The sequence below is a fragment of the Muntiacus reevesi genome, chromosome 11, assembly GCF_963930625.1.
Source record: "Muntiacus reevesi chromosome 11, mMunRee1.1, whole genome shotgun sequence".
NCBI lineage: Eukaryota > Metazoa > Chordata > Mammalia > Artiodactyla > Cervidae > Muntiacus > Muntiacus reevesi.
The window spans coordinates 31,564,073-31,576,151 of record NC_089259.1 but is presented as its reverse complement, the minus strand read 5'-3'; the positions used below and the strand labels follow the sequence as shown (position 1 = coordinate 31,576,151).

General features: G+C 41.6%; 1 protein-coding gene across 1 annotated transcript in view; it reads left to right on the top strand.

Annotated features, from left to right (window-relative positions):
* Positions 1 to 12,079, top strand: part of LOC136144073 (phospholipid-transporting ATPase IB) — a 389,187-nt gene that overhangs the window by 240,769 nt on the left and 136,339 nt on the right. Inside the window, exons 27-28 of the mRNA XM_065901698.1 lie at positions 4,307 to 4,381; positions 11,612 to 11,734. Of these exons, the coding sequence (XP_065757770.1) occupies positions 4,307 to 4,381; positions 11,612 to 11,734 (198 nt within the window). The remainder of the gene's footprint in view (positions 1 to 4,306; positions 4,382 to 11,611; positions 11,735 to 12,079) is intronic.

Here is a 12,079-nt window from a genome sequence, read left to right as displayed (position 1 = left end):
AGAGGTATGTGAGTCTCCATACTACCCACCTAGAGACCACTTCTGCTACATCAAGGTAATGAATATTAACAATTTCATAAGGGTCTTCCAGAAATTTGCCATGCATGCAGGAGTGTATACATCTACTCCATATAACCATGACCATTCAATATGTACCCTGGTATTTTTCATGTAACACTGTATCAGTGAGAGTTCAGTATTACCATGGACACAGACCTATATTGTTTTTTTAAATGTCTGCCTAGTATTTCTTTGTTCTAGATGAATTATATCTATTTAACCAGCCTCCAGTGTACAAAGGGGGTCCTAGTTTCTTATCCTTCTAAATAATGCCATGGTAACCCCCTAGTATTAATATTTTATGTTGAATGCTATATGATTATAGCTATAAGATATAGAGTATGTTCCTAGAAGTGGAATTGCTAGATCAAAGGAAAAATATATGAAACATATTTGTGGATAGTGCTGTATTGCCACCTAGGTATGAAAGTAGCTGTTTTCTCAGGTTGTCAAACTTTTAAATCTTTGACCATTTGTTGGGTGAAAAATGATATCCCTTTGTGTGTATGTTTCACAAAAAATGAGATTTCCTACATTTATAAGTGATTTTGCGTCCTGTGATCCCCCTGCATGTGTATTCTTGGCCTGTTTTTTCTAACAGCTTGTTGGGCATTTTCTTCGTCATTTGAGGAACTCTTTATAGAGTAAGGAAATTAGATCTTCATAGATGTTACAAATACATATTTATATATACTGTTCATCTTCTTTCAGCTTTATTAATGTTTGTCTCTATAGAAGTGTTTCAAATGTATTTCTCTTTTTATATGATTTCTGAAAATTAATGTCATATAGAGTCAATTTCACATACAAAAAAATAACTTTTTTTCCTGCTGTCTCCTAATGCTTTGCATTGGGTATCATGGTTGAGTATTCAAGCCATCTGTAATTAGTTTCAATATATGGCGTGAGACCAAAACAACCTAAAACTTTTCCCAAATACTGCGGTAACGTTATATATTAGAGGGCATTTCAACAGAGTGAGGTAAAGGTGGCTTATGAACCAAATGCTGTTGACATAATTGCCTTCTGTCTGGGTTCAAAGTAAAGAAGCTGGATCCACCTTTGGCATTCATAGGAACCAGTGGAAGGCCATTACCTCTCTGTAAGGAAGGACAGTGACCTCAAGATGACAGGCGAGGGCCTTGTCCATTGTAGGGCTTTGTAAGTTAGGGTTGTGAATTCAATCTTATTTGAATAGTGTTACTTTTTCACATTTCTCTGGTACTTAGCATATATTTGGGATTTCATATTTTTAATCCTTTCCGCATTTTTCAGTGTATTATTAATGTTACAAACATATTTGGTATTGCTTCTTTCATCACATTTTATGTTATGCTTTCAGCTCTTGCTGTTTCCTTGGTTTCTACGTTTTGCTGAAATTCTCCTCGTGCTTTATTTCCCTAAGGGCTTGTGAACACTCATTGCTGACTTCTGGTATTGTCTAGCTGTTGTGGAGAAAATGACACCAGCTTGACTTTTCCCCTTGCAGGCTAATTGGTTTTCCTGCTTGAATATATTAAAGAGTTGATACTACAAAGTTTCAAAAGTCATTAACTGATACATCAGGGTGTGCATGGCTTTTGATCTTTTTGTAGCTGTTGTTTTGTTTATTTGGGACAAAGGGTGTCTTCTGTATTTATTGGCTGAGTAAGGTTTTAGACTGTTTCAGGAATTTTTCTTCTGTTATATCTTTGAACATTTGTTTCTAGTCTACGTTTTTTTAAAAGGTACACCTTTTCGGACTTTTGTTGTTATATGTGGAAGGCTGTCAGTTTCTCCTAAATTCAGTGTTAACTTTTGTCCTTTGCCCAGCAACTTTCTACTGGAGCCTGTCCTACCCAACCCAGACTAGTTTCAGCAGAGTCCATCCTGAGTTTTGTTTCCCGTTGTATGTGTGCTCAGGTGCTCAGATGCTCAGTCATGTCCAACTCTCTGTGATCCCATGGACTATAGCCTACCAGGCTCCTCTGTCCATGGAATTCTCCAGGCAAGAATACTGGAGTGGGTTGCCATTTCCTTCTCCAGGGCATCTTCCCAACCCAGGGATTGAACCCACATCTCTTGCATCTCTGGCATTGGCAGGCAGATTCTTTCCCACCAGTGCCATGTGGGAAGCCCATTTTAATTTCCTTTTATGTGTCCTTAATCTGTCTCATCAGCCTCTTATTATTGGTTTCCCTCTTTGGTATCTTACACATCTTGTTCCAGCTTGTTTCAGTGAAAGGTCACATCTTCGTTGGCTCTTTTAGGCTTGTCGAGAGCATTCAAAATATTTTTCTATGCTTTGAACTGGTTCTTTCTATGGAGATTGTTTCATATTTGGCCATTAATTTATGCCACATTATTTTGGGGTTTTTTTTGTTATTTTGTAGTGATGCCTAGGGGAGGGGACCTCAGTTTTTCAGAACTCTTTCTTATCAGTGGTTTGTCTCTTCCGCCTGGGTCACCTGTCCCATTGCTGATGTGACCACCTCCCTCACCACTGTTTTTTCTCTGCAGGTGAGTTGGAGGCCTCTACACCTCGTGGTGAATTTCTTTGTATCACAGCTTTCCTGTTAGGTGAATCTGCATTTATTTCCTTTTGGTTTACCTTGATTAGCATCTGCCACATTGACTGTCCTTTGCTCCCTACTGGGCCCTGCCTTTCTCCTCCTCCATCACTTATGAGGAGAGGAGGCATATATGTGTATAGTGTGCCTGCTATGTTGAATCAGTCTCAGGACATCAGTCATGACTCACCCCTACATCAATCTCACCCTCTAAATAAGAGCTGATTCTGCTCTTTCTGGGCTTGTTTCACCTCTTTCTTGGAAACCTTTTTACTCTGAAGGGTTTAAAAAAATTTTTTTTTCTGTTTTCTTTTAATTAATTAATTAACGAGGCTGTGTCGGGTCTTTGTTGTGGCATGTGGGATCCTTTCATTGCTCCACCAGATTCTCTGGTCGGGGCTCACAGGTGCAGTAGTTGCCGTGCACAAGTTTAGTTGCTACGCAGCATGTGGGAGTCTTACTTCCCCAACCAGGGATCAAACCGAGGTTCCTTGCATTGCAAGGCAGATACTTACCCACTGGACCACCAGGGAAGTCCTGTCTCTGAAGGTTTTGTCTGCTGTTGACGTTCTCGTCTTATTGATCAGTTTCTCTTCTATGTCATTTGTAGTTTTAACTAAGACTATCTCATAGTTTCACTGAAAATAGCTATTTCTTTTTTGTTTTCAATTATTTTTGCTGCTTTCAGTTGCCATTAGGGAGGTCAGGGCAGTAAAAATATTACTACTCTACCTTCAACAAAAACCCATAAATTAACCAAAATAAGCAATAAAATAGTTCTGTTTGCTAGGTATTTATCAATATTCACTCAGTTGTGTGAGAAAGGGACAAAGAAAAGTATAACACAATCTTGGGAAAAACAGGTTAAGACCCTTAAAACACTTTAGAATTGTGTTTGTATCTTGTATGGATCTGGACTCTCACTGCACTAAAAGTTTGGTTGAAGTACTGATTGCCGGGGCCTCACATGGTAGGGAAGCCATGTGAATAAAACTGTTGTTTTAGGGGTGGCTAATCTTTAAATTGGGTTTCCCAGGTGGCTCAGTGGTAAAGAATCCACCTGCCAAGGCAGGAGATACAAGAGATGTGGGTTCAATCCCTGGATTGGGAAGATCTCCTGGAGGAGGAAATGGCAACCCCTTTCAATGTTCTTGCCTAGAAAATTCCATGGACAGAGGAGTCTGGTGGGCTTCAGTACATGAGGCTGCAAAGAGTCAGACATGCCTGAGCACACAAGTACTTTATGAGCTAAGAATACATGTGACCAACAGTGGAGTGTCTGGTTTTCTTTTTTTTTTCTTTTTCACTTTTATCTATTTGAAAGCCATACAAAGATAAGTCATATTTATCAAGTCAATTTTATAGGGAAAAGAACATGAAGTAGAGATCCTTCCCATATTGAGAATGTGCTGACATGAAACATTAGATATAAATTAAACATAAATTGCCTTTCTATAAATATGTGCATGCTACCTCTTAAAATCGATGAATGCCTTCAATGTACAGTTTCCTTAAAATGTTGGTGTTTGTGATGTTGGGAATCTGTATTTTATGGAAGAATAACCTCGGTCCTCTGGCTCCGTGTCCCTAGGCAGCTGTGTCCAGCTGGTGGTCCACATTCCCCGCGATTCCTTTAGTGAATGGAAACATTTAGGTCAATATTGATATAAAACTTCATGAACTTCCTTCTCTTTCAGCTTTGGTTTGCCTTCGTTAATGGATTTTCTGGGCAGATTTTATTTGAACGTTGGTGCATCGGCTTGTACAACGTGGTAAGTAAGCACTCTCCCTCTCCCTCTGACAGCATTCGGGGCCGCGCTGTTTGTGTCTGGGATGCGGAGCTAAGTCCCTCATCTGCATCCATGGCTCACATACATCTTTAGGGCCTCCATTGCTGCCACACATCCTGCAGAAGCACAAACTCCCCACACATGGTTTCAATCATCGCAGATCATTCCTGAATAACCCCATGAAATTATTAACCCATATATCTTGATAATAGACCCTTGTTACCTCCTGACTAAATGCCTGGGCAACATTTCCATGTTTGCAGCTCCAGAAAAAAAATTTCTGAACTGTGTCTAAACTCATTCAGCTCCATAATTTCGTTTCTGAATCCATCAACCCAGATGTGAATGTGCAAAACCTAACCTGGTGTCCTTTCTGTCCTTCTTAAAAGCATATGTGTCCTTGTGGATGGACATTTCCTCCCATAGTTAGTGCTAAAGTAATGAGTTCTGACTCCCAGCTCCTGTGGCAAATAGTCTTCAGTTTATTTGGTATTTTTTATGATTTTCGAGTTCTTGTTTTATTACTTGACTGTAACAAATTCAAAAGCTAAAAATAAGTACCAACTATAGGCTAACATGACTAAGTAGCTACTTAGCCTTTTGTTTTCCTGGCAAGGGGTGTAACTTAAGGCACCTTTCTTGAATTGTGCTTTCACACTTTTGTTTTGGACCCTAACTCTGACATTCTCTGCCTTGGGGGAGTTTATACTCTGAAACAGCCGTCATAGGTAGGCATAGATGGAAGTTACCAGACACACAATAATATAAATCATGGTGCTATAAATATTTAGAGTTTGTATATACATTTGTGGCTGGATATTCAAGTCATCCATCTACTCAGTCCCCTCTTTTTTTTAAGTAGCCACTCTGCTAGGTCCTCTATATTTTAATAAAATACTGCATGCAGCACATAGAACACACAGCTTCAGCCCTGTAGAGCTCAGCAGATAAAGAGGGTCACATGTGGAGACAAAGATGGTGCTCAACCAAGTTCAGATCTTGGTTGGTCAGTTGGTAACTGTGTTACTCACCGCAAAGTACACTAGTACGTTTTTTGCTAATAATTGTGCCCCCAAAGGCAAAAGTGACAAGTGGAGAGAACAGAGCTGAATTGATGGCCATTTATCACCTATGCTAGAAAAGCCACTCTAACCACCTACCATATAGAAAGGGCCTCCCCTTGGGCAGGTTGTTAACTTTGCAGGACTTAGAAGTGTTTTGAGTAGGTTAAAATTATGTGACCATTCAGGGGGAAATATACTGACTGCTCCACAGTGATTTAGTATTGGAAAAGGCCAACCCTGGCCCACATACATATAGTATTAATAACTGGAAGGCTGAGACCTAAAAGACTGTGCTTTAGCACTAAGAATTGAAATACACATCACTTAGTTACACAATAAAAGGAGTTTAGCCCTGTTTTCATGCTCAGGCAGAGCATTGAATCCTCTCCTTAGTTCTCTGCCATATTGGGCAGTTCAGGTTCATCCAGCAAACTCGTAGCTATGATACATCAGATGTTGATTGGCTGTGGGACTGTGATGGTCAACGTGGTCCTCAGATCACACGCATGAGCATCACCAGGATTTCTTTGATAATGTGGATTCCTGAGCACCGTCCCAACTTAACAAAGAGTTTCCCAAAGATACTGAGAAACAAAATAAAATTTTTAGCAAAACTTTTTAGCAGTGGTTATCCACATTAAAGTTTGACCCCCTAGGATTTGGGATGTATTTTTTAACTGTAACTTAAAAATCCAGAGGAGAGAGATTATTGCAGCTGAGAAGTGAATTTCCAGGTGAAAAGGCCCTGTTGCCACAGTGTGGAAGTCGGTCACCAGGAAGTGGTGGCAGAGAGTTGGGACAGTCAAGTCCAGTGGGCTCAGAGGGTCATTGACCTCGCAGTCAGTCACGGAAGGGCCAATGCTTTTGAGGACTGAAAGTCTGCTCGCCTCCCTTGGAAATTTTCTTGGTAACTTTTGTTTGAAATAAATAGAAACTTAGGGAAAAGATGTAAAAAGGATACACAGAACTGTATGCCTTCATCCATCAGTTATTAACATTTTGCCCCCACTGGCATTCTCTCTCAAAACACTCACATGTGCACATATAGTCAAACACATGCACACACTGCAACACATGTATTTCTGAACTAATTGGGAATCAGTTAGGACATCGTGTCCCTGGGACTTCCCTGCTGGTTCAGTGGCTAAGACTCTGCTCTTCCAGTGCAGGAGACCTGGATTCAATCCCTGCTCAGGGAACTAGATCGCACATGCTGCAACTAAGACCCAGGGCAGCCAAATAAATAACAAATAAGCGATTTACTAAAAAAAAAAAATTTTTTTAAAAGACATCATGTCCCTCTGCTTTATCCGTAAGTGCACAGCTGGTAAGACAGTTCTCTTATGTCATCACAGTATGATGATCAAAATCATGAAGTTTAATATGGCTACAACACTGTTGTCTAATCTATATGTATCTATAAGTCACTACAGTCATGTCCAACTCTTTGTGACCCTTTGGGGTATAGCCTGCCAGGCTCTTCTGTCCATGGGATTCTCCAGGCAAGAATACTGGAGTGGGTTGCCATGCCCTCCTCCAGGGGATCTTCCCGACCCAGGGATTGAACCACGGTCTCCTTTGGCTCCTACATTGCACAAGGCAGATTCTTTTACCACTGATACACTGGGGAAGCCCTTACCAGCCCATATTCCAATTTTGTCATTATTCTTCTGTTTAGTATTTCCTTCCTCTCCAGGTTGCTCCACAGATACCCAGGGCAAGAGGCAGTTAGTGACATCTGAGACGATGCTAGTGACCGCTTTTCTGGGCCGGGATCGCTCTTCCCATTTTCTTAAAGCAGTATTGCTTCTCCCTCTTCAGTACTTAACTCTTCATGTTTGATTCGCCAAACCAGCTAACGCAGCAAGTTACTGTTTCCCAATTTAATTCTCACAGAGCTGAATTAAATAGCTCTGAAACTAACTTCAGATTCCTCCATATCCTGAAGTCATGGATCAATGCCATCCTATTAGATGTTACTTATATCCACAGTCAAATTTCTATATCATTTTATTTTATGGATAGAATAAGACCAAAGAAGCCACCAGTGACAAAAGCTACCATGATCAAATGGATTTCAGTTACATTTTATCCATTTTTTTGTGTGAAGAGATGACTTTTTAACAACAGAGAAATGTATCTGACTTAATTTTATCAAGCCAGCAGAATTTGAAGAAAACTGATCCCAGCTTCACTTATAAACAGAAATGTACAAATTATAAATAAGGTGTCAGCAAATAGAGTTCAACAGTGTATCAAAAGGATAAAATATTTGACAGATAATTGGTTTATTTCAGAAATGTAGGAGATTCAAAACTTTAAAAAACTTTCTAAATATCACTGTATCAGCCAAATAAAGAAGAAAAATGTGATCCCATCAGTAGATGCTGCAAAAGTTATTGAGTCAATCCAACTATCAGTCCCAAAATAAGGAATCTAAGTAACATAACATAGAAGGAAGTCAATCGGCTATAATGCATACTATTTATGAAAAACTAGTACCATACTACCATAAATGGTAAAATCCTAAAACTGTTTCATTTTACATAAGAAATTAGTCAGGGATTCCTGTCATCACTATATAATTCAGCATTGTTTGGGAATTTTCAGCAACTGCCAAGAAAATTAAATAGCTATTACAAATACTAGGAAAAAGTAAAATATTTCTGTGCTCATACAAATATGTGAACCAAAAATGGCTGTGTAAATATGTTCATGACTATGCATCTAAAAAGCCCAAAACATACCAGTAAAGAAATGATAGAATTATAAGCAAATTATAAAATTGTAAGATTTTGATTGTAATTTATAAATCTATAAGACAATGATAAATTATAAGAAAATCTAATAAGATGACTAGATTCATAATAAATACATGAAAACCAATAGCTTTTTCTGACCTGGCAGTCACTAGCTATTTTTGTTTAATATTGCAGTGAGATTTAGAAATGGAAGGAGAATAATAATTCCTTTCAAAATAGCAATTAGAACTCTACATTTCATAGGAATAATTTTTATACCGAGGACTTCCTTTGTGACTCAGCTGGTAAAGAATTTGCCTGCAATGTGGGAGACCTAGGTTCTATTCCTGGGTTGGGAAGATCCCCTGGAGAAGGGAAAGGCTACCCACTCCAGTATTCTGGCTTGGAGAATTCCATGGACTGTATAGACCATGGGGTCGCAAAGAGTCAGACACGACTGAGCGACTTTCACACAGTATCATAAAAAACTTAGTATCAACCCTTCCAAAATTTGTATGTAAATTTATGTGATTCCAGTTAGAATCCTGATGGATGATTGTTTGGGTAGGAGAGGGTAGGGGAAGGGAATTGCGTAAAATAATATTGAAGTATAAATGGAATTAACAGGTGCCTGCCTAAGAGTAAATAAGCAAAGCATGTTCGGAAAAGAACAATCAGAGGGTAGACTTATCTCAACATCAAACCATGCTGTAAGGCTGCCACAAGCGCATCGCCATGGTACTGAGAGAATTGGGCAGATGAGTCAGGGAACTTAGCACTAAATCCCAGTTCTAGCTTCTAGATCTGTAACATGTGAGAGTTTAAGAAGTCAATGTCCAAGGTGATATTTTAGTGTGGTGAAAAAGTTTGGATTGTGTTCTCCAAACTGGCTATTTATAGGGAAAAAAGTAAAATTGGACTTCTTTCTTATCCAGCATAGATACTTTAGTTTCAAAAAAAATTTGAGACATAAATTTGAGAAGTAAAACTATAAAAATCCTGCAAGAAACTCCTGACATAATTGCATGTTGAAAAACTCTTCTTGATCTTATAGAAATTCAAAGCATTTTATATGACAAATGAAACCGTAAAGAAAGCCAGTAGACAAAAAGTGCATTTGGAGGAAATTTTATAATAGAAAGACAGAGTCCAAGAACTCTTAGAAAAGCAGATAAACCATGAATTGAAAATGGACAAAGGACCTGATGTTGTGCACAATTCCAAATCCTCACATCCAGCAAATACATGAAAACAGAGTCAGACTCACTGGTGGCCCGGGAATGTTTATTTTTAGAAGTAGTCAAATCTTCAGTTTTTCTAAGTGGAGAGTATTAAGTAGAATATAACAAGCAATTGCTGATAGGAAAGCAGGGAAAAGATTGTGTCCTTCATGAAAGGAGAGAGAAACCATTGGGACGTTTTCTGAAAGCAGCCAAGCAGCATCCTATGAAGTTAAAAATGTATTTGTTTTTTAAAATCCCATAGCCCTACTTCTGGGAATCCTTCACAGAGAAATAAAAGATATAGGATAGATATTATAATATATTCTAGGTGTTTATTACCTGATGGTTGTGGCAACAGAGAACTGGAAACAAGATGAATGCCTATCCGTAGGTGATGGTTAAAAAAATACAGTCCACTTATAGTATGAATTATTATGTGAGCATGAAAATGACTGCTTTGGGGTCAAACCCTGGGAACTTGGGGTCTTCCCATGGTGTTTTGTTTAATGAGAAAAATACAATGAAGAAAGTGTGTATGATGGATTATTTCTGAAAAACAAGTAATGATCCCTGACACGTGTGTGTGTGTATGTGCGTGCGTGCACACACACACTACAATCCAGGTGAGATGTCTGGCAGGTGGTTAGCCTGGGGGTGCAGAGGGCCAGAGGATTTGAAGTAGGTAGGAGGAGGAAGTCAAGTGAAAAAAGGAAAAGAAGAAACAGCTGGCTGTGTACATAATGTGTGGATCGCTCCTTCAGCCCAACAATGAGGGTGAGTTTATATATACACTGAGTGTGCAGCGCTTCTGAGATGTCTGTGGGGCATCTTCCTTTAGCGTTTGTCATTGACATCTTTTTCTCCTTGAGATCTTTAGAACATGGACATCCCGGGGTTGTTCTCCTCTGCTCCTGGTTGAAGGTGGAGCCAGCCAGTTTTCCGGGCCTCTCCCCAGCGCACTCTGGTTGCCTTGTCCCAGCAGACTTAGGACAGGCTGACTCCTGGCCAGACATCCAGGCTGCTGGGAACTGATATGCACTCAGCACTTTCTCGAGACGCACATTCAGTTCTCATGGCCCCCAGAACTTGGCGGGCTTGGGGGTACGGATTTGGTCCATGCCAAGCAGAGAGCGACCCATGCTCACACCCGAGAGGAGGTGGCCCGTAGATCTGCCAGACTGGGATGACATGCTTGTTCCAGCCCTCTGCTTCAGCACCCAGCTTTCTCTTTCCAGAACACAGATGGAAGCCTGTCACATGCTATGGAGGACAGGCAAATGTCAGCACCCTCTGCTCAGCATATCCAGAGGTCATTCTGTCTCCATCCCAGCCTTGTCTCCTGCCGTGTCCCCGGCCACGCTGGATGACCTCCAGGTCCCCCCAAATGTGTGTTTGAGCCTCATAACTTTGTGACAGGTGCTCGTTCCGTGGGGTTGCTGCCCCCTGTCCCCTCCCACTCACACCCCTCGCCATCCCGCCCAACTCTACAGGTGCAGTACCTTCCAGGCCAGAGGCTCTGTGGCCCAAGCATCCTTCCTTGACTCCCCCGCTTCCTGCATCGTCCCCCCAGGAGTGACTTTGCAGAGCATGCTGTTGTGTATGTATGTTCTGTGCCTGTTGCCAGCTGCCGCGTCCCCACCTCTGCAGTAGACAGAGTTCCGAGGGGTCAGGGACCTGCTGCTTTGCCTTCTTCCTTCTTCTGTTCTTAAATCTCTCCCTTCCTGGGGGTTATCACAGTATCTAACCATCATGTATTCCCAGTAAAATGACTGAGTAAGTGGGTGGAGGACATTGTGCTTCCTGAAAAGTGAGCATAAAATCAAGGTAAATGGGGCCTCGGCTCCCACAGAAGTACACCCCCACACCACACAGAGCCCACCGTGTCGGGTTCGAAGTCACAGCTCATCTGCAAAGGAAGACAGTTATTCCTTGAACCAGAGCTCTTGGCCAATCACATTTTTAGGATGCTGGTCTTAGTGTTCTGTGTCAATTTGTTTGATGCTGATTAGGCAACAGTGTAAAATGACCTTTCATTTATTTTCTCTGATGGGAGGGTGTCCAGGGAGTCCCGGAACCTCGGGTTTGGACTTGACCTGAAGTTACGGCGTCGTCACGTCGCCCTAAACCTCCGGGGCTGCAGGAGTCGGAAGGGCCTCTGCTAACGGCTCATTGTTATCTCCGCAGATTTTCACAGCGCTGCCCCCCTTCACGCTGGGCATCTTCGAGAGGTCTTGCAGCCAGGAGAGCATGCTGAGGTTCCCACAGCTCTACAAGATCACCCAGAACGCCGAGGGCTTCAACACCAAGGTGAGCCACGTGTGCACATGGGACCCCTCGGAAAGGCTGGTGACCCTGCCGATGCTCGGAGGGAGCGCTTGAAGGAAGGCAAAGCCCCAGACCTCCCCCAGGATGGCACACCCGGGGAATCTGAGCTGCCTGACCAGGCAGGAAGCATCCAGTCTTCCTGTTTAACAAAGCCTTCTTCCCCACCTGCGCCCCTGATGGCCACGTGGCCAGTGGCCCCCACACCCCAAGACCTGTAGGATCAAATCTTCCCCCATCCCATCGAGCCCCATCATCTGGCACGGTCCTTGCTGCATCACTGCCTGGTTCTCAGTGACAGAGAAATATTCCTTCAGGAGAATTGGCCAG